Below are 27,783 nucleotides of genomic sequence, written 5' to 3' on the forward strand. Positions count from 1 at the left end.
GGAAGCAGCGCTGCCCAGCGCAGCAGCTCAGCACGGGAAGGGTCCCATCCGTGCGCGGCCACCCCTGCTCCTAAAATCACCCTGGGAGACACCGGCACATCATTGCACACGCACGGGAAGAAGGGAAATTGGGGGAACTCTTAGCAGCAAAGTGTAAAAAACCGTGTAGACAGACAGCAGGGCTGGGGATAAGGAATGCCGAGCTCCGCGTTTACTGTTTTGTTAACAGCACGCAGGGATGTCGCACACCGCTAATGCCTGAGAACATTATTGAGAGTGCTTTGGATGCCAGTTACAGGTGTTTCAATGTTCATTTTTTAACTATAGTGCTAATTTTATGCTAATACATACGTTTGTATCACTTGATCTCATTAGCAGTATTATAAATACTGGGGGGGGGCGGGTGTAAAATCGGCACGCAAAGCCACCTGCAGTATGTACTTAAGAAAGAGGTTGTCCGCACTTTCTTCCGAAACTTTTAAACTCGAATTTGCTCAGTCCGAGAGGCAGCGTTCACAAAGTTCCCACAACTCTTCTGAAAACCGGCGGCTACACAGGGAAGCGGCGCAGCGTCCTGCACTTGAGGCACAGGCGAGCAGAGGCAGTGGGATGAGTCCTGCACACCCGTGTGTGGGAAATCGCAAGGGCACGCTCTGATCCCCATCCTCTGGAGCTGGCAAATGGAGGAGCGGGATGCTCCGGCGCCGGGCGGCCGCAGGGAGCCCAGTTACAGGGAGCGGCCGCTGTTATCGCACAGAAGAAAATACTTTCCGTGTGCTGGCACCTGTGAGCTCCGTTTCAGTCAATGGCGGGTGAGATATCAGTGACCTCTGTACTTGGCTGACAGACCAAGAAGCCATGGGGCTTTTCCTCCGCGGTTTCCCACAGCTCAGCAGAGGATCCCCAGGCACGCGGGATCGTGCATCCTGCGGTGGCCCGCTGCTTCCCGTGGGCTCCCAGCTTCGCTGCGTCTCCAGCCCCGACACGAACCTTCAGCGCCCGCGCGCGTTCCTCTAACCCGAGATGGCGCTCCGGCGGGGCGCGGCGCACCCCGGGACTTGTAGTCCGAGGGCGGGCTGCGGCGGGCGGGAGCCGCCGGGAGCTGCCGGGACTCCCGCCCCGAGCGGCGCAAAGCACCGGCCGCCCCGTCCCCGTTCCCGTCGGGGACCTCCCCCGGCGGCGGGGCGGAGCGGGGCGGGGGCGGGGGGTCCCGGGAATGCGGGGCGGGATGGGCCGGCCCGGGGGAGGGGCTCGGCCGCCCGGTCCGCCCTATATAGAGGGGCCGAGCGAGCAAGATGTTCACTGCCAGTAGCGGGGCCGCGGGCGGGACGGGGCAGCACGGGGAGGTGGCGAGCGGGCAGGCGGGCAGCGCCGTGTCCGGGCTCCGTCCTCGGCGTGTGTGACTGAGGCGGGGCTGCGGGGGCGAGCGGCACGGAGCGGGGCAGCGCGGCGGCGGGACCGCCGTGAGCGGAGCCTCCCTCGGTGCCCGCGGCGGGCGGTCCCGGGCAGCGGCGGCTCCAGGTCGGGGTGCCGGGCGGCGAGGAGGCTCCGTGCCGCCGGCCCCGCGGTCCGGCAGCATGAACATCCTGCTGGAGTTCTTCGTGGTGACTTTCCGAGTGCTGTGGGCGTTCGTGCTGGCCGCGGCCAAGTGGCTGGTGCGGCCCAAAGAGAAAAGTGTGGCGGGGCAGGTGTGCCTGATCACCGGGGCGGGCAGCGGCCTGGGCCGCCTCTTCGCCCTGGAGTTCGCCCGGCGCCGGGCGCTTCTGGTGCTGTGGGACATCAACACGCAGAGCAACGAGGAGACGGCGGGCATGGTGCGGCACATCTACCGGGAGATGGCCGAGGAGGCGGCCGCTGCCGCCCCCGGAGGTAAGCGGCGGGGCTCCCCGCGCTGTCCCCGCCGCTCACCTGCCCGGCCCGGGGCAGAGGGAGCCGGGGCTGCGCGCCCGGCGGCTCCAGCCCGGAGCAGCGCTCACCTGCGGCGGGCCCCGAGAGCGGCTCCGCGCTCGAGTGTCAGACGCCCCGACGGCGCTTTGCCGGCCGGAGCCGGCCCTGTGCCCGCAGCGGTGAGCGCAGAGCCGCTTCGCGGAGCCTCGGACTCCGGCAGCTGCTTTAAAACCTGCAGCTTTTCCTAAAACGCGTAGCAGCGATAGTAAATAGCTGACTCCTGGTGTACTGCAATGGCACCAAAGTAAATAGAAGTTTTGGTCGTTTGAAATTGTATTTGCTGTTTCTGCTTCAGCTACTTGTTTGAATGTCAAAATATGAGCAAGAACTTTATTGCCCCCCACCCCTTCTGTTCTCTTATCTGTGTTCTTTAGTGGCTGGAGATGGAGAGAAAGATGTGCTGCCCCATTGCAACTTGCAGGTTTACACGTACACCTGTGATGTGGGCAAAAGAGAGAATGTCTACATGACCGCTGAGAGGGTCCGCAAGGAGGTTGGCGAGGTGTCTGTCCTGGTTAACAATGCTGGTGTGGTCTCTGGGCACCATCTCCTGGAGTGTCCTGATGAGCTTATTGAGAGGACCATGATGGTTAACTGTCACGCACACTTCTGGGTAACTATAAACTCCTTTCTGCTGCCCTTTTTGGTAATTAATTTTGGGAGATGAACTGCTGTTGCAGGACTCCTGTCTCCTTGAGGTTTGCACTTGTTCTTTTTCACTTGTAGATCACTGGTTTGGGTTTTTCTTGTTTTGAACTGACTGTTCTGTTTGACAGGAATGCCGGTATTAAGATTGTTAACAAATAGTTTTAAATCAGCTGCATCCTCCTAGAATCCAGAGTTTTAAGTCTTGTGGCCGTTTCTGTAGCTTTGGATATTAAATCCTTTACAAGCAATAATCTCTGAATCTGCTTAAAGGTTGTTACTGTTAATGAATGGCTTCTTTCTTCACATACTCTTCTGCCAGCACATTAGCAACTTTAACATACAGTTTTAATGATGATTACAATAGCAAATTTGCACATTTCTGGAAAAAAATCTTTAAAACCCCTGCTGAAAATGTTGTTTGAATTGCCTTGGAGGCAAATTGTTCCTTTTGAAGGCTGGGAGGAAAGGCAAAAAAAGATTTCTCAAGAAATCAAGCCAGGAACACTTTTTCATGAATCCTGCATGTTTATCCTCATAGCTTTCTCTGGAGGCTGCCTGTAGAAGTAGGAAAATCTTAACTGTGGTTTCTGGGATGGTATTGTCTCCACAACTAGCAGGTGCTAATTAAGGAGAACGAGTATGTGGTCTTACTCTTGTTTTCCCATGTGGTTTATTTTTAGACCCATAGTGGTGTGGAGTTACATAAATTGGAGTGTTGAAGGAGGGCATGATGCACACTTGGGTTAGCATTAGCTGTCAGACTGAGACCATTGTTAGTATTAAAACTGTTCTTTGATTCCTCAAATAAGGTTATGAAATACACTTGCATAACAATGAAAGGATTAGGCAATCTGAAATGTACTTCGACTTAAACCTTCTTTGACTGATCTTACCTTTTCATAATACAATTTTATAAAGTACCTCATCTTCAAAACTTAGAAGGCCTTCCCAAGCCAACTTTTTAACATGGAAATGAAATGCTGTTTCATAACCCTAAAGGAGCCCCTTCAGATCTGCACTGTGAAACACTTAATGGCAGAGCAGTCTCTTTCCAATGTATTGTAAAGCTTGCAGAGAGTGCACAGGAGATAGTATGTTTAGAAGCTCTTTTAAAGTCTCAAAGTATATATTTTAAAGCAATCTGAGAATGCTCATATGACTTCTTAGAATTAAGAGTTCTGTGTGTTCCCCTTAATGAAAGTTAAATTGGTGCTTAAGCCAATAGAGATGTGTAGTAGATTTAATGACTGTTATTGATGTGGCTTAAATGTTGAATTGACAGTTTCCAAGAACTCTAAATTATGACATCACCATGAGTTAAAATATGGGAGGATACTAAATTCTCCAGCTGTTCTTCCTTCAGGCCTAAGTCATACACTTATTTATAACAGTTTCAGAGACCTTTTTAAAGCGCTCTGTTCTGAGGCTTACAGTAATAGAAAACTAAACTTAGATTCTAGTATTGCTATGATTGGGTTTCCATAACAGTTCCATTCATCTATCTCTAAATGTTAGTGTAAAGTGGCTTTAAAAAAATAAAAATTACTCCAAGAAGTATAGCTATGTCTGGACTGTGAACTTGAGATTTTGGCTTAAGTTTTAAAGGAGTAGTCAACACCCTTTAGATTTAATTGAGGATCTGTTCATATGTAAACTTCCTGTAGATTCTATGTCCTTTTTTTTTTTTTTTTTTTTTTTTTGGGCTGTTGGCAAAGCTCTTTTCCTTGTATTCCCCTTCATGGTCCCAGAAAAGATTGGCTTGACCAATAGTGGGTGGACTTCTGTTGAGAGTAATACTACTTAATTCATAAGATATCATCTGAATCAGCTGATTTGAAGCCAACTTTTTTGATGCAAGTCAATGCTGACTTAAATAGAACAATGTGTCTAGATGTGTGAAGTCTTATACAGCTAGTCTTTTCCGTGTCAGCTAAACTGGTGGTCCAAAAGCAAAGCTAATACTCTGGAGCATTATGTAGGCTTTTAAGTATTCTTGGAGGGTGTTTAGTCCAAAAAACTGTAAATGGATTTTCTAAAGACATGGATCTTGCATGTAATATTACTTCAGTAGTTAAGTGTCTGTGCTTTCTGGGGTTTTGGTGTGTTGTGGTGGTTTGTTTTTTTTTTTAATGTGGTTTGGGGGAAATTCTTTTTCATCCCTTGATCATTAATCAAGCCTCAATGTGTTTCTATATAAAAACTGAGAATAAGGCTCTAGTGCTGTCCCTTGAAACATTTGACATCAGATGAATTGCCTATTCTCCCTGCAGAATGCAGGTGATCTGATCTTGCTTTTGTGTTAGCAGCTACCATCGGAAGACTGCCCAACTTCTGCAGTAGGCAGTGACATGAAAATCTGTCACCGTTTTGCTGTTGTGACTCCAACTGGGCTATGTACCATATCACAAACTGGCAGTCGAGAGAGCCTTAGCAGCATGCAACAGCCTGAACAGATGCTTTCCATTTTGCTGACATGCATGATTTGTGTAATCCTTCCTATGAGTGTTCTATATAAAAATGTCACCACTGCATCATGTAGCAATTTCCACAGCATAAAATCCACTGCAGTATTAAAAACCTGTTATTTCATGCTGTGATAACTTGAATGCTTCTGATATTGAAAACATAGGGGCAAAATCCATTCCCAGTTTGAAATAAACCAGCTCTGGTTTACTATAATTTGCAGATGCATAAAATTGTAGCGAGAGTGTAACACTATCTTTCCTGCCAGTCTGTTGCAAGAATAATAACTTACTTGGCTACACTTGTCAATTATTAGAACTGAATTTCTACAGACTAGGAAATTTTCTTTCTATGATGTGTCAGGATTCAAATTTCAAAAAATGTTTTCACAATATAACTTAAAGCTGTTGCTAAATCAGATTTTAGTAAATATAGGATTTGGACTTTTTTCTTGTAGTTTTACAATAAAGGTTAAGTATCAAAAATGCTGTGGTTTAGAGAATGGCACCATATCAAATAAAACTACAAACTTAATTTTGGGACAATTTGAGAGTCTTGTACCTATTCTAACATGTCTTCTGGAAAAAATAATCTATTGCTGGATAAGTAAATATGAATATTGGACATCACTATTAATACCTGGGCAATCCTGCTAGTTTTGGTTGCTGGGGAAAGGGCCAGTGCAGGGTGATGAGAAGGTTCTGAAATTCTGTGACATGAAGATCCTTCAGTGAACAGGTCTTCAGTATTCTGCTCTAAGAGATCAGTGATCTGTGTTTCCCTGTCATGTGGATACCTCAAATATTTCAGCTTAAAGCTTTCCTCCTAGAGTTCTCTTCAACTTACCATAAGGGGGAAGCAAAAGCATTCTGCTCCAGCTCTGTCATATTAAAAAAAAAAAAAAAAAAAAGAAATCCATATAGAGAGAGACTTGGACCCAGAGTTCAAAGACTTGTGTACTGCTTTCTTAGCCTGGGTATTTTTTTCCCATTTATTTACAGCTGCTTGATTTTTTTTGAAGATATGCTGGCATCTCTGTAGGAATTGAAGTAATTTTCAGATGTCCTGACATTAGTGGAGGGAGATAAATACTGGTTAGAGGGAGAAACAGTACTCAGGTGTTTAGGGCATTCATGAAAACCTCTAAAATTTAAATATACCTTGGGAAGATGGTTAATGCAGAGTTACTAAATCAAATACCCATTGGTGCAGCTGCTGTACTTATCAGTCTCATTAGACTGACAGGATTGCTATAGCCTTGGAGGACCTATAGTTACCTGTAATTTATCATATTTATGTATTGTTGTCTTCTCTTCAGGCTCCCTGGTGTTAAATAAAGCTCACTTATGCCTATAGTTGTAGTTCAAATACAGAAGTATTACACATAGTGTGGACACAGAATCTAATATGGAAGAAAATGCAGCTTATGATATTTGAAACTATACCCTGCTAAGTCTTTTGGTCTGTTGGCATGATTTTTAATTTTTGCTATCAAATTTAGGATTCTAGCACTGTTGATCAAATACAGACAGAACATTCCACTAACAGGCCACCCAGCTATATTTTGTATTTCAGATGAGTGAAGTTAGCTTTGTTTTTTTTTCTTTTTAATGATTATGTACCCCAAGATGCTCAAGTTCACTTACAAAGTTTAATCTACATGTTCTTGACTCTTTTCTTTGAAAAATGAGCCAGATCAAGTTCAAGCAAAACATTTGTATGTGATCCAAAAAGTATCATCAAAACTAGCTCTTCCTTTGCTCAATTATTCCAACTCCATGCCACCAGTAAATTACCCTGGACAGCACATGTGTTTCATATACTGTGGTAGCATGCTGGGTAGTGAGTATGAAGGTAAAAGCAATCATACTCTTAGCTATTGAAATAGTCGTATTAGTCATACTTAAAACTTATAAGTGCTTTGGTATGGTTCTGCTGTTCATATGTTTTTGCGTTCATTTCTCAAAAAATAGAGGGACTTTATCAAATGAGAAAATATAATCTGCAGGCCCTAGAAAAGTGCACTTTCCCGTTTTATAAAGCATGTACTTAGTGCAAATTTTGGAAAGTAAAGTGGTGGATATATATCTATATATATATATGGTGGAGTTAAAGTGGGCACAATGCTGCTGGTTCAGAGCTTTCCTTTTGGGTTTACTTTGTGGTCTATGAGGACTAGCATTGTGTCAAGCACAGTTGTCAGTCACCATCATGCAGTCTTTAATTTTATAGCCTGTATCTTGCAATTCATGTATATCTGTATCTTACCTTTGTAATTATGTTTTAGCTGTCGTGATCACTTAAAAAACATTCATGTTTTTTCATTTTTTTTAAAGTTTTCTTTTTTGATGCAGACTCCAACCCAGACCCTTTAATTAGGTGCCTGTATGTCTGAGCTTTGACCATAGCACCAATCTTACACCAGTTTCAGAATAGTAATGGAGGAGGATAAAAGTGAATCTTTTGGCAATGTATTCATCCAAGGAGTCAACACACATAGCTGAGCGTGTAGGGATAAGGTGCTAGGTAGGTCTTAGTCTTATGCAAAACGCCTCTTCGTTTGCCTTGTGTGGGAATCATGAGTTTGAGCATCTATAATTGGGATTCCACAGTGCTGCCCACTGAACTGTAGTTGTTCCACGTGTTTCTCAGCTCTAGTCCCTAAGGGCTATTGAGTCTGTACTGTCCTGGTTCTTCGTTGTCTACTGTATCTTGATGATAAATAAGTAGTTACATTTCAAGAAGTGTGAGCAGAATAAATTACAGCACTCTTGATTAGTTAGCAACACTCAGGGCTGTGGGAAAATCACATTGAAGATTTTTTTGAATGTGTTACAACACCAGCCTTCTTCCTACATATATTTTCTGTGCTAGAGCATCATCGTCCTTGCGTGATGGAGAATGCTGACTTTTGTTCAAATGACAGCTGAATTTGTGTGTTTCCCTTCCCTCTCGCTCATGCTGTAAAGTATTTTTCATTCCAGTTGGTTAACAGCTTAAAATGACCTTCCATAGCGTTTTCCTTGAACTGTTACAGTTACAAGCTTTTGTGACAGCTTCTCTCAGACATACTTTGGAATTTAATTTGCTGCACCATTTGAAAGGCACACGGATCTTAGAGTCTCAAGGAACAGAAAATAGAGATGCTCAGATTGTGACCCATGGATTGTTTGTTGCCTGTAGATTGGTGTCCAAGGTGGTAGCACAAGGTGTGATCAGCCATTTGCTTCCATTCACCAAACTGTATTAAGCTTGAAGAATTTAGGTGAAAACCATAATGTTTCACAGAAAAGCATTGTGAAAGTTCACTTAAGGAAAGGGAAAGTTGTCCTGAAGAGACCATGCCAAGACTACTTGAAACATATCTGAAGTATTATTTATTAAGTGGCTTGCAATTCTACATCCATCTAAAATGAAGCTGGGGTTGCAGTATAGCTTGCAGAGGTAAGGCACTTGGGATAATCTCACTCTTTAGTCTCCTGAGTCTCCTTTAGACTTTTTCTGAGGCTTAGAGACTTGTCATCAAACTGTGTGAATGTTTTCAGGATTGCTAATCTTCTCTGAAGGCATGGTCCTGGATGAATGATCAGTGTGATGGTTATATTCCTCCTTCTTATGGAACGCAGTAGGTCAGCTGAATAAGCAAAAACCTCTGACCTGGCTTTGGTCTGCAATTATGCAGTTATTTCTGAAGGATGTGGGGAGACAGGAAAACCTTGAATGTGACAGTGGTCTCTGCCAGCGTGGTGCCTAACCTTGCTAGAAGTGAAGAAAGCAGCTCTTTAATATTTCAGTGAAATACTCATCTAAAAGGCCATGTGTATGCCTTTCTTGTCCTGTAGAGGTTAGGAGGGCAGTGGAGTTTAAAGTTCCAGATTCTTCCACCTACAGGTAACAGCCACCTTTATTTTATGAAAACTGACTAAGTTAATTTTGTGTTGTTGTGTTATTAATGTTCTGTAATAACCAAGTGAGTGTACCAGAATTGGAGAAGACAGCTGTGTTCGTGTGCTCAGTGGTGGAGAAAAGCAATCCTAATTATGATGCAGCCAAGTGTCCTGCTAACCCAGTGTTTGCAACACTGCCTAAGACCTTTCTTAAATTATCTGTGTGGGTAAGCAATCCTTTTTCATAGCTCTCAGTGTCATCAATTACTCTGACTAGACAGGCTGAGGAAAGATGAATGTTATGTTTTCTAGCACCATCTCTGTCATTTTAGCACTGCACTTCTTCAATCTTTTCTACTTTTATCCTTATCAGCTGTGAACTATTATTCTCTCCCAATGCTTCTCATGCTTTGATTTCGCTTCCGGGGTTTTTCTGCGAGTAGGAAAGGATTTTTTTGTGTACTCTAGTGCTAAATCTTTCCACAATTCTCTGTATGTAAAAGCCAGTGCATCACTCACTTGATAAGCCTTGCTCCCTTTGACCTTTGAGGTTTCTGGCTATTGACACTGATGGTAAAACTGACTTACTGATAACTCTCTGTCTTTTGTGAAAAATGGCAGATGTCTTTCTGCAAAGGCAAACTGAAGCTGATTTGCATGTGATGCTTTGTGCTTTTACCTGTGGTCTTAGACTTCTTCATCTGCTAAAAATTAGAGTCTTTCAGTCTTTCAAAATGCAGTTACAATATAGGTGAGTAGGCATAGACTTTGAGATTCATAGAATCTTGGAGATTGAGGGTTTAGTTTGAAAGCAGATATGTCACAAATGGGGGGAGATTTACATCTGTGCTTACACTTTGGAATGAACACTCTGTTCTTGTAAATAATTATATTAGTAAAATGATTTATATGTCAGTCAAATTAACACTTGACATGAGTGAGTTATCACAACTGGGATAGGAGGGCATGGTAGGCCAAGATATGCTGGAACAGCTGCAGAGCTGAGGTGGCTGACTTAGTGTGAGCCTTTTGAAATTCAAGTTTGTTTGGCTATTGAATTCTGCACCTAAATGTGCCCTGGTGCTGGTTGCTTCTGCCATCTGTTTGAACTTGTGTGACAGCTCCTCGAGCACTCCCCTTTTCAGCATTGTTTTGAAAAAACTCACGAGTGTGCGTTTAAAAGTAACTTGTCCAAAATTCATGTTGATCTAGGATGAAACTACAAGGCAGCTTAGTGGTGGCAGTCTGTCTTGTGGGACCATCCCTTAAATCTGTATGTTACCTTGAGCTAGTTTTTATATTCAGCTGGTGTTAGAGTGAGCAGGTTCAGCTCACTAACTTGTCTGCAGGGCAGGGAGGAAAGCTGCCAGTTTTCTTGCCCAAGTTGATTCAATTTTCTGTTTGAAGGGTAGAATCACCTCATCAGCATTTCAGACTTGGAGTAGCCAATGTGTGGGGGAAAAGGTGAAGAGGAATAGGATAAAACCACATAGCTGAACAGGGCCTCTGTGATTATCCTAGTGAAACCTCATTCTTGCACTTTTTTTTTTTTTCTGAGTAGGATTTACATCCTCTAAATAATTAAGTAGTCATAAATGATTCCAGGCATAACAAATCCTCCACTGGCATAACAGTCTGGATATAACAACTTGACTTCAAAAGAGATGGCAGTATTTTAATTACAACTGTTAAAACCCTTAGATAAAGGTAAGCTAACATTCTGTACACATCAGGTAATGTTGTGTTAACAGCTTTAGTTTATTTACCTTGAAACAATACTATGATTGCTGTGATCTCTGTGCCTACTGCACTGTTTGACTTCTCTGGAAATCAGTTTTACTAACATAAAATGTGGAAAAAAAACAGGCTGGAGCCATGTTTCAGCTTGTGGGAAATAAGCATAGTTTCCACAGACAGGCAAAGGAATTATTTCTCTCTCTGAAGACTCACCCCCTAAGAAAGTGGGTAGTTTGCTGATGTTTATTTAAAATGCCTGTGCAAGCAGAATCTTTGAAAATTGCATTAGTTGCTGGTTTAGTCACTGTATTAACTGGAGTCTTTTGATCATTTTATCCTTTGTTGGCTTATGAAGCAAAAATTTACCTGCTGAGACTATTTATTTTCTGTACACCCTTTTGTGGAAGGGTGGGGAGAAGTATGAAACATAAACACCTGGGTTTTAAAAAAACCTAAAAGCTTCATGCATTTTAGAAATGTCACTTCTCGTTCAGTGCCTTACTTTGCAGGAAGTCATAGTCTTTTAGGGTCTTACTGTTTCCTGAAGAAATACTGAAGTTAAATCTCTATTCAGCTATATCATCTTCCTTAGTTTTCTATTTCCGCTAAGTAAGACTGCTATGTAGAAGGAGAAACTTTCCTTCTAGTCCTGTTCCTCTTGTGAGATACTTGGTTGTAGCATAATCACTTTCCTTGTTATGAAGGAAATGATTCAAAACAATGACTTGGGGACTGAGTTGGGCAGGATGAGTAAAGTGACTCAGCTTTCATCTGCCTGCAAGTACTCTAGGAATTGCATTGTTACAGAGGTACTGGCCTTAAGGTATCTATAAAATATGGCAGTCTCTTTCTGCTTAGCCACTTCTTAAAAAGCCTGCTACATAAGTCATAAAACATGAATGATGACTTCATATTTTCTGTAAGCGGTTCTGACAGTACTGTTCTCTAGTAATGTTTTGGAAACCTGTAGACTAAAATACCAAGCTTTACTAAATAGTCCAGAAGATGACTAAACTTATGGCAAGCTGGAGAAAAACATGGATTTAAAAGTTGGATTCTGTTCTTGTTCACTGAACAAAATATTCTGAGCTCTTATCTACTATTTTTTTCTAAAATGAATTTGTTATGTGTATTTTTCACAGACTCATAGGGGCATTTTTTCATTTTTGTCAAGATTATCAAATAGCTGGCAATAAATAACTGCTCTCCAAATGGTTGGACATTTGCTGCAAACTTGTGCTAATGAAGGTGAGGGACTAATGTGTTTGTTACACTAATGTCAACATAGCTCTGAAACGCTACAAATCCTTTGACACAGCCATTTGTCAGTATATAAACAAAGTAGAATTTCTAGTCACTTGACTTCAGCAGGGCTTAAGCCACCTTTTGTGAAGAGGAGTAGGCAAGTGTTAACTTCCTCTTTTACTTGAGTAGAAAACTCTAAAGTAATTTCAAATTTGATATTTGAATAAACCTATTTTTAGGTCATCTTTACTGACAGATCTGCCTGTGGAAGAATACAAGGTTGGTGCTGCTACCTACTCAGACTGTAATTTAAATTCCTGAATTTGCGGGAGTGTATCTGTGCTGTCACAGCCACATTGGAGCTCTTTGTTAGTCGTGGTTATATAGAAAGCTCAAATATTGACCTGGCAGATTTGAGCAGAAGGATTCACTTTCTAAGATGCATCTTACTTTTCAGTGGCTGCCAACTGTGTAATACTTCATTTAAATGAATAGTAATTGTGGTTGGATAGCTATGATAGTCTGAGAGTAAAATGAGATTAATATTTACAGAGAATAAATATCAGCTTGTCTAATAAAATGCCTTTGAGCAGGAGGGAAGAGGTCAGCTTTTGCAAGTGAGTACTTTGAAACCTTCAGTTCTTGTGCTTAGTTGTACCCTAAATTTGTCTGGAGAAGTCTGCAGGTATACATTTGTTCCACGTTGGTCTAGTTTTATGTGTAAGGTGGATTAAACACGTAGCTGGGCTTCCAATGGCCCTCTTACTATGCCATCCTACCTCTATTATTCAGTCTCCTCTTTTAGATTACTTTGGCATTTACAACAAACATCATTGGCAATTTATGTTTTGCACTTTTGCATGACTTAGGCAGAGATACTCTTTTCCCCTGTTCATTGCTGGCTGTTAAGAATCCAGTATGTTTGGATTGCTCTGACCAACCTTTAAAACCATTTAAATTCAAAGTGCAAAAAATTGTTTGTGAGGCCTCAGAATATCCTAAAGAAGCTGGCATGGTGCTGTAGTTAGAGGTCTTCTGATAGCCAGGGGGGCATAATTAGTTTTTGAAAACAGTATGGTACATGTATGTGCTGAACTTGGCTTAAATATGTTATTTCCTCAAGAAATTCAGCTGGGTGCTCTGCACTGCTTCATTGGAGGGGCTTGAGACCAAGGGAGAAATGGAAGTAGAACAGACACTGTTTCAGATCAGGGTAATGTATTGCAGGCAAGATCTCCTGTCAGAGAGATACAGGAGAGATGTAGCAGAGGAGTTGGCATCCTTTCCAGTTAGTTAAGATTCTGTGTTGATAAACTTGCAGTTAACACAGTGATGAAGAGTGCAAGGTGTCTGCTAGCTTATGAACTTCTTCCTCTGTGAGAGAAAGAGGGAATTAGTGTACTTAAGTGGAGAATCACAGAATGGCTGAGGTGGGAAATGGCCTCTGAAGGTCATCAGGTCCACCTCCCCTGCTCAAGCTGGACCAGCCAAGGCCAGTTGCCCAGGCTTGTGCCCAAACAGCTTTCCAATTCCTCTAAGGATGGAGATTTTCATCACCTCTCTGGGCAACCTGTGAGAATGTGCTTTGTTTTTCATAGCTGTATGAAATCAAAGCCTTGCAGACTCTGGAGGGAAGAAGTCCAAATGTATAACCAGTGATTGAAGCAGTTGTGTGTACTGCTGCATATATAAGAAGCACTCACACATCAGCCAAGCAGTATCAGCAAGTACAGGCGGACATGGACAAGTCAGTGTGCATTTATGGTTTTGTATAGGTACAAACATGTCCTTTAAAGACAACCAGATGTTTGCACAGAAATGACTGGTGGCATATAGACATTAGAAGGATTGGACACTTTGCAGTTCAGGCCTGACATCTGAAGATGGAAATCATTTTAAAAAACACATACATCTAAAATATCTTAGGAAGAAAAAATACAGAAGTTCTTGGGAGCAGAAAGGTGGAGGCTGCATATCAATAACATAAAGGCTCTGAATTCCATTTGCTGGTATAGTGATATCAAGGATAGTTCAGCTTGAATACCTCAATTTCTTTATGTCCAAAAACTCTATATAGTAGTGACTCCTAAACAGATGTGAAAAGTGTTCTTTAAGAGAAATTAGGGCTACTCTTGCCTGTGTTCTATGTACCTAAACCCCTGCTCAAGGTTATGGTGCACACAAAATCTAGTTTGATGAAGTGGTGGGGGATGCAGAAAAGCTTTACTGAAGAGACCTTGAAGTCTGATTAGCAGCAGAGCACTGTAAAGCTTACCGGGACACCTTTTCCACATTGATGCTCAAGAGGCAAGTTTCTGAAGTCAGAATTGTATTACTTAGGTAGTGTTCTTGAGTACTTAACCTACACTTTAGATGAGAGGGAGAACAAAGCTGTTTTCTGCCCCAATGTGGGGTAAGATCACAGGAAATTAAGTCCTTAAGGAAGGAGGGGGAGAAAATGTAGTGATGTGATAAGACAACAGTAATAAAAGTTTCTGTTGCAATGTCCTTCCCTAAGCATTTTTCATATCCCTCTCTCTGTAGACACAGCCTTTTTCAACTAAGCCTTGTTAACAAACTACACAAAAGGCAATGTTCAGTTGCTCTAGGCATAGCATAATTAGTAGTAAAGAGTGGAAATCAATGATTAATGTTTGAGAGATAACTAGTGGTATTAGTTTCCTGTGTGCTTTTTTTTGTTTAATAGCATTACTTATCTTATCTTTACTGTCTACCCATTGTAAACAGCTTTGTGGCACTAAGTTCTGATTAAGGAAACTATTTAATTCAGTTTCAGCTTTTGTCTGATAAACTCAACATGAGTTAGCTCCATGTAAAAGAGGAACCACTATGATAACTGAACTCTTCATAGGAAAAGTGGTGACTATTGGTTTGAAAACTGGAGAAATTCTGGAACTGAACCCTAAACAGTACAGATGCTAAACAATGTAGTAATGTAAATGTGGGCTGTAGCATACTTATTCTTCAGCAAATGGTGTGACAGATGCTCCTTGCTACTAACAAACCCACTTACAAACTTCCGTAAATAGGATTTAACCTTGTTTTGTACAACTTTAATGCTTCTCTGCTGATTTGATATGTCTGTTGAGAAACGGGGGGTTTTATATATGTACATTGGTCATGAGGGTAGAGAAAATTACTTCCATAAACTAATAATAAATTATAAACCAAGTGAATCAAATAATAGCTTATGTTTCTACTAATCTAAGACTTCATGTACTTCAATGCAGTATTTCATGCAGAGTTGGGAGAGAAGAAAAGTATGCCATTACTATTTCTCAGTAAATTAAATACAGTTTTAAATTAATTGATGTTTCTTTTCATTTGTGACTTAATGTCTTGATGGTATTCATTTTATTACCTTCACTTCTTAAACTGAGTAGATTTATCTCTGTCTGCTAATGTAGGCTATCCAAGGTATTGGGGATTGTATGTGTGGCTTTGCTTCTGTGTTTCTCATCATCATGATAGACTTTTGTTTAAGTCTGTCATGTTGTTTAGTGGGCTCCTGGTTGCATGGCAATTGAGGCATTATTACTGTGCATGTATGTTAAGCATTAACTGCTGGTGCAGTTCAATATTAAAGGAATCCCCGTGGCCCCAAAACAGTGGGTTTTTATGTGAAGGACAAATAAACCTTCAGTGAGAACTTAAAGGTTGTGTTGCCTGCCAGGAGATAAATAACAAAGGGATTTCTTTTGAGATGAAATATTGGAAAGTCTAGCTTTTTTGTTCTGAATGCAGGGCCTGTGCAAGGCACACTTAAGGGCAATCTGTGAATAGTTTCCTGTTTTGCTTTTAACACAAAAACTTCTGATCCTTTTTGCTTCAAAAGGATCTCGGTAGTCCTATTAAAAAATCAGAGAAATGTGACTTTATTTTTTAATTCATTACTCTAAGAAGACTGTGCAATTCTGACCTATAGTTCATTATCGTTTCTTGTGAATAGAAACCAAAGATCAAAAATAGCTCTAATTTCCACAGCTATTCAAATATTTACTTAGACAGTGGCTAATTATCCAGAAGGGGCCCAGCAGTTCTTGAAAACAGTCAGTAGAGACATCTGAGGTCCTTTAAAGTACGGCTTTGGTCCCTTGTGTTAGCAAGGTCAACAGTAGTTATAGACTTCTGTCTGCCTGCTGTATTCAGCCTGTTACTGTCAGAACCACATCCTTTGTGTTGTGTGGTCTCTCTAGTCTTCAACTCACTCCTTGGTATTTTTATGTAGTCATAGTGCAGTTACTGTTCCCACTTTTAAGCTAACATTTCAGAGATGCTTGTAGAGGGGAATTCAGGATGGATGTGGAGGTTATATGGGAAAAGTATTGAGATGATAGTGCAAATGTCAAGTAATTATTCTCAGTTCTCTTTGGAAGCAAATAAAAAAGGTAGAAGGAAAGTAAATGGTTAAAGGCAGGCTTACAACTTCATACTTTGGTGCATGAGAAGGCACTTTGGATATTACATTGCCTAACTTTGATGAATCCTCCTATGAAAGAGTTCTAGGGTATATTTTCAAGGCCTTTTCTCTAACCATTTGGTGATGACTTCCCCTGCAATTTTCTCAGTGAGGTTTTAACCTGTGTTTATAAACTGTATGTAAAGTGGCTGTCTTCTGAAATAAGTTGGCCTATATGACTGTATCTGAAAATAACTTCAGTGTGTTTACTGATAAGCTTGCCATGGGGGTTTTCTGCCTTTCAGGCACCTTCCTTTCCCTTTCAGCATATATAGTGGTGCATTAGTGCAATACCACACAGTTTGGACAAACCTGCTACAGGTAAGACTGCAGAAAAGTTAGAGGTGCTCTTTTGTCGGACCTTGGTGCATTTTTTCTCAATTACTGGAATGGAACAAAAAACTGGGGCATGTGGAAATCTCTGGTTCTAGGGTGGAGTGGCCACATGCTGTCGTGCACAGGAGTAAGAGAACTTGCAGTGTGCTGTGCTGTAGGCTGTGAAGAAGAATAGGAAGAAAAGAAGACTGTATGTCCATGCTAAAGAAGAAGGAGGGATATAACATGTATTTTAGATTAAAAACCTTTCTAGTCACTGTTAGTTAAATTAACAAATTAGCAATTGTGGCAGCAGGCTGCTGTGGTCTTTGGTACCTTAGTTCCCAGAGGTATCTGGATGTGAGTCCTTGCCTAACCATGCCAGTTTTGCTTCTTGGATTTGCCTGAATAGTTTTTAATATGAAGATGAAACAATGCACTTACCCAGAAGTGCACTCATTTGTGCTGTTAGGCAGTTGCTCTGGCCCTCAGGACTAGCTGTGGCTTGGGAGAAAATGTTTTCTCTGTTATACCAGTACACTACTGTTGTGTATAACTAGTGATGTGAAAACTCACCTCTTTTGATAAGCCTCAAAAGCATAACATGCTCCTTACCTGAAGGAGCTTTATGGAAACTGACCTTTGGCATAGAATTTGGCATAAAGGTACTTCAACCTTACAGTACAGCTTGTTTATGCCATTAAAATAGTTTGGAAAGGCTGTTGAGAGAAGGCAGAAAGTATAAAGAAATGTATTGTATTGAAAAAGAGAAACTTAAAAAGACCTTATATGTTGGTACCTGTTTATTTCTTTCTTTGCTATAAAGGCAACTCTCTAAACATGAGGTAGCACATACTTTTCTACTTTGGTGTGCTTTCTGCATTCAGTATCCATTGTTTTGAGCTGCATACAGCTAACATTGTTTTCTGTGGATGCTTGCTTTCTTCTTTAAAAATAATTAATCCGAAATTTAATTAAAAAAATCACTTTCCCAAACACAGTATTTCTTCATATTCTCATTTGCTGTATTTAGACTAATTTGTCTTGACATTGCAGCTGTGCTGCTCTTTGTGTTGCACAATCTTTGGAGTTTTGTTTCATTAAGAATGGAACTAAAGAATTTGGGGAAGGGGAGGGAAGAAGTGCTAGACTGTTAGAAGTTAATTTGCCGTAAACCAAAATGTTGAGAACAGATTACGAAAGCTATGAAGTGACATGTAAATGCTTGTTCAGTTTCACACTTGTGAGAAATAAGTCATTTAAGCTGGGTGCACATGAAATAGAAGTTTGGTTACAGCTACTGGGAATAGTCTGCTCTTATTGGTATATTCAAAAACATAGAGGAACATGCTCAGAAGATTAGAAATGAAATCTCTAGGTTCCAAAAAACGTAAGGACTGAACTAGTTTGAAAAATTAGCTCTACTCTGTTCACAACAACTTTATATGTTCTGTCTCTTCTATCTAGTTTCTATCTATAGTATACTGCAGGTTAGAAAATTCATGTTCTCACTATGCTTTTGGGGTTTGCTTTTTTATTTTGGCTTTTGTTGGGGTTTTTTTCCACTTTAAAAAAAAAAAAAAAGGTTAATTTTGGGTGAGGAAGATGCTTAACTTGCATTTCTCAATATTGAACACTGCATAACTTCCCTGACTGTTCACCCTGAGGCATCACAATTCTTTTCATCCTCTATATTCTACTTACTGGTTTCTCCTCAGTGTTGAAACCTGTGGTGTGTTTGTCATGAATAAATGACCCAGCTCTGACTTTAAATACTTCTATGTTTTGGTTAAATGTCTTCCTGTGCAGCTGTGAGAGGTAAAACTGAAGCTTCAAGGATCAAACCAGAAGGCAGATAGTTCGATTAAACCACTTGACTTGATTTGAATTATTTTGGGGGCCTGGTTCATGACCTCTAATGCCATGGACAAAACCCATCTTTTGCTTGGTGTCTATTTTTTTTTTTTTCTTAATGGAGGATTAGCATGTCCATGCATCACCTCAGAAGACTAATGTGGTCTGTGTACCTGTTCAGACAAACTCCAGATGGGCAGGCCACCCAGGAGGCATCTTGCCCGAAACCAGTCAAACTCTTAACTGGTTTGTCAGCAGCACAACAAGCACACTGAAGACTTCAGGTCTGGTAGGCAGATGTAGTTGAAGCTGAAAGAAACTAGAAACAAGAAACTAGGTTGATCTGGTTTATGTAACGGGTAGAAAAACTGGGAATCAGAGTATGGAGGAAGCTGCTTTGATCAAGGACGTGTGTGGTGCCAGGAGCTCAGTAAGAACACTGATTTATTTGGGGATTGCTTATACCACGAAAGAATAACTTCACTTTGGGATTGTTTTTCCCAGCGAGAGGAGGCTGGGAGGAGCAGTGGGCAAGCATTTACTCTGAGCCTGGAAATGCATCCCCCGGTAGGGTGTGTCTGCCTCTGACAGTGCTTGTTTTCAAGTGCGGACTCCCAGCTGCTGCAGATGGCTGGAGGATGGCAGCAATCGAGATGACTTTCTCTGACATCCATTTAGAGGAGATGCTGATAGTCGACTGCTAAGTTTTCTACATATGATAGTTATGTTATCTTTGTAGTCTCCCTCAGCTTCAGATTTTAAGTGGATTTTTGGGATAATGTGCCATGACAAAGTATAGGGCTTGCTCCGAACAGGCTGTCTCAGAACACTGAGGTCTCATGCAAAGATTTCCATGAATTTCTAACTGTCTTTAAAGTAGATGAGCTGTGGGGTTTTTTTCCAATTTAGCCATAAATGGCTTTTAAGAGATGACTTACATGAAGTGACTGTAGTTCTGCTGCTGGGAGTTGTTCAAGTCTACACTTGAGATGCTGAAGACGTCACCCAAAAGTGTCCTCAGCAAGCTGTATTTGTAATGTACCAATTTCATCTGGTTGAAAATGGGTAACTTCAGCCACAAGCTTTGAAAACTCAGTTTTTATAATCTTTATGCGTTGAAATAGTATGGCACAGTTGAATGGGCTTTCTGAAATTTACTAGTCTGGTTATGTTGCATATTTATATATACATATATATATGACTTGGAAAATTCTCTTCCTCAGCCAAGCTAAACATAGACATTTACAGACACATAGTTATAGTTCACTATATTAAAAAAAAAAACAAAAAAAAGGAGGAAAAAAAGCAGTGCCATAGCAAAGGTAATAGCTTGGTGCACTTGCCCATTGATCTCTTGGAAGACAATACTGACTCATGCCTTGAAAGTGGTAAGAAAAAAAATCTGTCACTACTTCTTTCCTTTCTTTCTCTACCCCAAGACGAACTTCAAGGGCCCTTTTCTGTAGCTGCTGTGGTTTGCAGCCAGAGCTTCAGTCTGCATTATCAAGCTTTCTGGCAATGTGAGGTGGCAATCAGTCATTCCAATGTGATGTGGACAGATAGCTGAGACATAAGTGGAAACTGCTGATGGAGCTGACAAATGTTGGGGAGTGGAGTAAATAATTTAACAGGACTGAGCTGGGAGCGTGGATGTCGTACAGGGATAGCACAGAGGATCAGGGTTGGCATACACACTGTTGGTGTTGCAGTGTGCAAGGCAGGCTGCAAATAAAGAACACTCTGTAAAACTTCAGTGCCGTCCAAGCGAAGCCTCTTTTTCGGGTGGCCATGCCCGATGATGACTCGGCTTTGTTGCCGTGCAACATGGGAAGAGAGGCTGAAACTTTGTGTGCCTGGCACAGATTAGTTTAACAGCAAACTGAATTTCTGTCCGAGGCTCTGTGTAAGAGGTTTAGAGATCCCTGCCATGAGGAAAGAAACAAATGCAAGGCAGCTTGCTCTCAGATTATTTTTTATAATTAGCTTTGTTATGTAGTTATGACAGAATCTAGGAGTTGTATGAATCAACAGTAGAAAAGGCAAGGAGTCAGGAGGTCTGTTAATCTTCTATCATCTGCCAGCTGTCCAGTGAAAACACTCTTTTGTGTGGTGTTAGGAGGTCTGGATTAGTCATTTAACACCTGCAGGCAAAAATGTTGTACAAGAACATGTGAAAATCATTAGAGCAAAACTGTCCTGACGTCTGTGATTGGAAAATGCAGACAGCATAAGAATGGAATTAGATGGATTGAGCTATAGTTTGCATGTCTTTTTAAGAATGCAGCTGACAAGACTCAGACCAACAATTAAGCAAGTTGGAAATATTTAAGGGACATTTGCATGCTCTGAGTTTGGATACAAATTACATGGGAAAAGTTGGTTTTTGGGAGGATAAAGCATTCATGGTTCTGAGTTGGAATAGATTAGTAGCTCTGTCATTTATAGATTAACATATTAACTAGGCATGTTTGTGATTAAAAAGCATTGTCTGAAGTTCTTGAGCAATTTAGAAGTGATCTCATGTAGTACACTGACAACCTAAAAGCTGAAGTACATCATAACTACACATACCATTTTATTAGTTTGTTGATTTTTGTTGTAAATATGGTGCTCTGATTAATACTTATTTAAAATGGGGAAGTGTTGCATCAGCTTCAGAAGAGAGATGACAAAGATTCTGGTAGGGGTGATCTTCCAGCAAGTACCTTCAATGTGTGTTGCTTAAAACTTAATTTTTTTCAAGATGTTTACTCTGACTCAGGTTTTTAAACAGAAAAAAACTTTGTTATAATCAAAACACAAAAATTGGAGGTTAAAATAAAAGTTTCATCTTAAGATTTGCTTTATTGTATTTTTAAACTTTCAAGGAATTAGTAACACAAATTTATATCTTATCATTTTAGCTGTAGCAGTGCTATGGATACTAATAAAGATGGGAGGTAATTTAAACTAGCAGATGTTAGCTCTATTGTGGGTAAAAAGTAACAACACCAAAAACTCCACCTGTAGTATTTCTTTTAATATAAAATTCCTAAGGCAATAAGTTACTTGGATAAAATTAGCAATATCTAACTTAAAAACACTGTCAATAATTAGAACTGATAATTGGTACTGGCCTCAACAGAGATGTGCTGGATGGTGTAATTAAACACTTGGCATTTCATTTTCTGTCTTTAAAAAAATGTGGCTTCCCATTTTAAGGTCAAATTATCTCCTTCTGATAACTAGTCTCTTCTGGAAAAATAAACGCGTCTGAGCTCAACTGATCCTTTAACCTTAGGAGTTCTGTAGACATAATCCTTGCTGCCTTGCTCTCTGGATTCACAAACAAGCTGTAGGTTTTCTGTTAGCATTTTTGACAAACTCAAGTTCAAAACCTGTAAAATGATTGTATTTCTATATTCTTGATAATAAACTGAGAGGTTCTGAGAGCTCATTGCTAATGTAAATTGTTCATGAAGTGATTTTTTTGTTACTTATGTGTACTTTGTTTTTTGTTTGTTTTGTTTTGTTTTACTTTGTAGACCACTAAAGCATTCCTTCCCAAGATGCTGGAAATGAACCATGGACACATTGTGACAGTTGCAAGTTCCTTGGGGTTATTCAGTACTGCTGGAGTGGAGGTTTGTTAGACTATAATGAACAAAAAATTTGGCACTTTTTGCCAAAGATAAGTTTTTTTAATATTATCAGCTAGAGGAAATAAGGTCAAATCTTCAAAGATATTTGGAGATTATGGTGCTGAGTACCATATCAACACATTCAACACATGGCTCCCTGTGAGTGGGAGCCACAGGACTTGGCCAGGCATTGCATTCATTTACTTGGATGGTGGAGTTGGCACTTAAAGCAAAAATCTAGGATGGCTGGGGCTTTCAGAATGCCAGGTGATCTTTGCATTACCTGTTAAATTTAGGAGCTTGAATGGAGCCGTTCAGCCCATTCCTGTCAAATTCTTCAATGCTAAGCTTGAAGCCAAAGGCAAGGGCTTTCAAAAGTAATGTTTGTTTCTGTGAGGAAATGACTGCAAACATTCTAGAATATATGGCTTACCTGCTTCACTAGCAGGTGTTTGAGAATTCCGGTTTGTGAGACTTATCTTGTGCGTAAAAATAAGTTAGGATTAGAGCTTGTCATTTTCTAAGTCACTAATACAAATGCAAGTGTGAACAAAAAGCATTCAGTTAGTGAAAATTAATTAAGGTGTCTAAAATAATAATGGTCATATTACCCCATAAGTATAGGCTTCTTTGCATGTCGGTAAGGCTCAATCCAGGACCTTAAACTGCAGTGTTTCATAACATAAATGAATGAAGATGGTGTAACTTAGGGCTTTTTGGAGTGTTTACTGTCTTGAGAAAGCTACAAGGAATTTCCTAGACTGGGTGTGACCACCAACAGAGATGGATGCATCCAACTGAAAGCACACTTAGTTCAGCAACAATATAAAGTAATTGCATAGACAGCAGTAGTGTTTGAGTTATTTGTGCATCTCATAGAAAAACTCAAATCTTGGTTGTGTCTTCTGTTGAAACTAACCTTAAAAATAACACTTTTAAGATTTTTACACTTATGCCCTGCCAACTTGTCAAGCTTTTTCAAATCTGACCCAAGGTAGTATTAGATATCTCAGTCCTTTGTTGCACCGTTTATTATTAAGCAAAATGGTAATTGGAGTAACTTGTCATGTGAGCCTGCCTGATTCAAAAGACTTGAATCCAAGGTAATATCCTCCTACATTCAGCTTTCCTGCTTTCATGATTCTGTGCTAATTACCTCAAAAGTAAAGTGATAAATGAGTTGATGTGATGCTCTATTCAGTGGGTGTCTTCTGTTGTTGCTTTGAAAATCTGTGCAGAATCACCTCAGGTATGCTGGCTTTGAACATCATTCATATCTGTCCCTTTTTTTTTTTTTTCCTGCTTCGTTCATTGCCAACACAGGATTATTGTGCCAGCAAATTTGGAGCTGTAGGCTTCCATGAGTCTTTGAGCCATGAATTGAAGGCTGCTGAAAAGGATGGAATCAAAACTACTTTAGTCTGCCCTTATCTTGTAGATACAGGAATGTTTAGAGGGTGCAGAATCAGGTGAGTAGAATTCTTTTTCTGCTCTGTGCTTGTAGTGTTATAAAAGTATCTAAAGGTAACTCAAGTGTTACCATAAAAATATTAAATATTATATCTGCTTTAGTATATGTTAGTGTTAGACTCAAAAAGAGACTTTCTGAATTCATGGTCTTCTGTTCTGTTGTACACAGGCAATGCAAGTTTTGAGATATAGTCTTTGTAACTTTACAGTGAATATAAAAAAGTTCCAAAGAAATTGAGTTAATGAACTGTTCACTGGGATCTGTGGTCCTTTGGGTGTCATATTAATCTGTCTTAATCAAATGTTCCAGAAAAGAAATTGAGCCTTTCCTTCCACCCTTGAAACCTGAATACTGTGTCAAACAGGCTATGAGAGCCATCCTTACAGACCAGCCAATGATCTGCACACCTCGCCTCATGTACATGGTCACCTTCATGAAAAGGTAAGAACTGAAGTGCCAGTTATTTGGCAATGCAATCCACAAAATACATGAGCATGTCCACTTTCATGTCCACTTGCTGGATACAAACAGCCTCCCACCCATACAGGCCATAGGTGCCATTTTGCTAGAATTCATAAGTCTCTCTTGGCATGCAAGCTTTTAAGTTGCTTATTTGGGAAGCCTCATGTAACTGAAGTCCTGTGTATCTATGCATCTTTGTTTTAACCTTCTTGTATCTTCCATCCTCCTGGGATTCCTATTTTCTTTTTAACAGACTTTTAATTCCACTGTTGGAGTTCCTCTTTAGGAATGGGGCATGAGGCAGTTATCAGCAGAGAAATCTCTAGCTGCTTGTTTCTAGAACAAGTGTGTGAGAAGGCCCTTCCCACCTGCAGATTCTTCAGAACTTGCACAGATATGGTAGATAAACTGCCAACTGGTACTTTCAGAACTAATTTTCAGAGTCTAAGTTTGGCAAAAAGTCTATTTAAATGAATTACTTCTTTCATTCTAACACACTGCAGTTGTAGAATGAAAACTGTTTCAGTCTGCAACCAGGCTAATATTTCAGTGATGCAGGATAATGCAGGAGCTGCTTCAATTCCTATGATATACCATCACTTGAATTATAGTTTATGGAGAACAGCTTCACAGGTGTCTGTGTTTTGTTTTAAATCTGTAGTGTGTGGGAGGAATCTAAAATATAGCATTATATTATTTTCTTTTGCAAGGGATGGTTGAAACTGAGCACCTTGGTATTTTTTATTCCACTTACAAGGTGGTTATTCTTCTCTTGCTCAAGTGTCTCTTGGTGGACAGGCTCATCAAAAAATAGAGGTATAGTCACTGCTCACCTCCTTCCTGGAAGAGAGATGTATGTGTCTATTCTAACACCAAATGAAGGCCACTGTCAGTATATTTAAGAACTAACTCCTTCACCCAGAAGCTCAGAGGGTGCTTCACTGCTTCCTGCACAAGCGGTGCCTTAGACAGCAACAGCCACATCAAAAGCCCTTTGGGTTTTCTTGGTTCAACACTTCAGCTTCCAACAGGGAGATCAAAGCTTCTGCATAATCTGTGCCCCAGGCAGCAGCCTTTAGATCAAAGGCCCTCCAGTCACTGCACAAGCAGTACTGCTGGCACTGGAGACACCTGTACCAGTGACATCTACTTCTTGGTGCTTTAGTGGTCATTACTCCTAATGGCTGGAATTGTACTGCTTGCTACTGAACAAGTGCCTGCTGCCATTCCCAGGCCCTGAGGAATCCCATTTTATTCCTTCACTAGAGCCCCTGAGTATTACACTTGAAATAAAAAAAAATGTTTTGTTCATGTAAGAACAAGGGGGGGATCTGTAGCCAGGTATCCATCACATAATCACCTCTTAGAATTTTATCTGGAGGAGGGGAAGGAAATTACTCTCTTTACTTTGGACCTTTCTTCTTGAGGATGGATGATTGAGTTTAGAATATAAATCAAGGTTGTTAGACATCTGGTGATCAAAGAATGGCATTAACTAACACTAATCCCACATTAAAGAATATCTTAAATGTCTGATGACCTCTGCTGATGTGGCTTTTACCAGGCGCTTTGCTTTTACCAGGCCTTCTGTGATGCCCTTGCCCCCCATCCCCCCTGCCCCTGTTCTTTAAAGCAAACTATCACACTGCTTGTGAGGAAACAGAAAATCTGGTCTAAGATGGAAGCATGTGAATAAACAGCTTCTTTCTCCTTTCTGCTTGCCTGTATGATTGGGACTCTAGAATTTCAATTCTCTCTGAAAGTATCCCTGTGAAATTAAAATCCCTTAAGTCTTTTAAGAAGACTCTCCAATAGGTATTATATTGTTTTTAAGGAGACCAAGTGCATAGTGCATGTAAGTACATGTATTTACAAGTGCATATAAGCAGAGATTTTTGTTTTATGCTGTCTTCTAACAAATCTATAACCTCTTTTTCCCAGTATTCTGCCATTTGAAGCAGTGGTATGCATGTATCGATTTTTGGGAGCAGACAAGTGTATGTATCCTTTCATCGCTCAACGGAAACAGGCTACAAACAACAATGAAGCAAAAAATGGAATTTAACAGTTTTGGATGGACTAACATTTATAGGTGAATGCAATAATGTTACATGACTGAATTGCAAAGTGCACTTGCATCTAACAGATGCAAATGTCAACATCTTACTGTGGCATTCTCTTGGGTCCTAAACCTGTGTATTGAACTCTAAAAATCAATGGATTTTTATATACTGTAAATAAAACTGACTAGAGTACTTACTTGGGAAATGTGATAGGTAACTCAAATGAATTTACAATGTAGCTGCCACCATTGTCCTTTAGAATATCACTGTATGTACAGTAAACTAGTCATACTACTTGTTGTAGGGATGCACTGTGTGATATCTCTTCCTTAGTCTGCTAAGGCTTCTAAGAGCTGCCTCCAACCAGAAGATGGAATGCTTCAAAAATGATTTGACTTTCCTTTTGTTACTTAGGAAAGGAGGGAAATCTTGCAATTTAAGCTACTGCTCATGATCTTATAGCAAATTCAAGGACAGTTTCTGAATGCATCTCTTCACCCATTCACCCACGTTCTCTAAAGGACACATGGCCAAATTGTGGTGTAATTCTCTTTTGTTGCAACTGTGTGTGTTCTATTTAAACAAAGATGAAAAGAAATTTGTAAATCTCTGCCAATTCAAAGGCAAATGAATGTCTTACATACTGTCAAAGCAAACTTGTACTGGGCATCTGTTTTTTTTTTAGGAATGCAGTCAGTGATTTAATTTGACTTTTTTTCCAAGTTGACTTAATTTGAAATATGTTCTGTTCCATTTCCCTCTATATGTCAGAGTCCAATTTACTATTATGGACTACATGTTTCTTCTTCCTCATTCTTACTTCTGACAGAGTTCCCCCACCCCCCCAAGGAAACTGTTGTGTTGAATTCTCTAACTGGACTTGTGCCTAAAAGACAAAGCAACTCAGCTGAGATACAAACTGTTTATGTAAGTGCTGGTCAAATGCCAATTATTAGCAAAGGAGAAATAGAATAATGCCTGATGCAACTCTACATTCAGAATATGAAAGGGTGTAAAGATTTTTTTTTGAGTTGTACTCACGTTGTAGAACAGCAAATGACATTTTTACAGTATTTTTTGTAAAGCGAACAATTTTGTGCCTTGAATTTGGTAATCTGTATTAGTGAAGCATTGTAAAAGTGAAATTCTACCTCTGTATCTTAATGTATACCATCCACTTGTAAACTACTATCAGAAAAATTGTGATTACTTTTTTTAGAATGTCTTGTTAAATAGTGATCAATGCCTGTGGTTATTAAAGTGAGCCACCTTTTCCTTAAAATGGTGATTGGAATGTTTCCTTTCAAGACTGAACTAACACAAACTACCTGTTCCACAACTCTTTGGTGTCAACACAGATCAAATATTTATGGCTCAACTCCTGTATCCACTTTGTCAGCTACATGGTTTACAGTGTAATCTCTGAAGGCTATCAGTAGGTACTGTGAAATTGAACTTTAGGAGCTGACGATTTTGTCTTCTAAACTCACTGATGAAGTAGCTGGTTCAAGAGGTTATGAAGAGTATTCATTTTGGTGTTCTACAGAGTTGTATTCAGGTCTTTGAAAAAATGATCTGGTGTGGATGCAGT

The 27,783-nt window shown here is 40.3% G+C and overlaps 1 protein-coding gene across 1 annotated transcript; it reads left to right on the top strand.

Moving 5' to 3' along the window:
• The first annotated feature begins 1,301 nt into the window (after nt 1-1,301).
• RDH10 (retinol dehydrogenase 10) lies at nt 1,302-27,474 on the top strand. The gene is made up of 6 exons (XM_064389269.1): nt 1,302-1,869; nt 2,322-2,560; nt 22,101-22,199; nt 23,520-23,665; nt 23,977-24,108; nt 26,071-27,474. Exons 1-6 carry the CDS (start codon nt 1,578-1,580, stop codon nt 26,192-26,194), a joined length of 1,032 nt encoding a protein of 343 aa, XP_064245339.1. The 5' UTR covers nt 1,302-1,577; the 3' UTR covers nt 26,195-27,474.
• Nucleotides 27,475-27,783: the final 309 nt, after the last annotated feature.

This window comes from Passer domesticus, chromosome 1 (genome assembly GCF_036417665.1).
Source record: "Passer domesticus isolate bPasDom1 chromosome 1, bPasDom1.hap1, whole genome shotgun sequence".
Classification (NCBI taxonomy): domain Eukaryota; kingdom Metazoa; phylum Chordata; class Aves; order Passeriformes; family Passeridae; genus Passer; species Passer domesticus.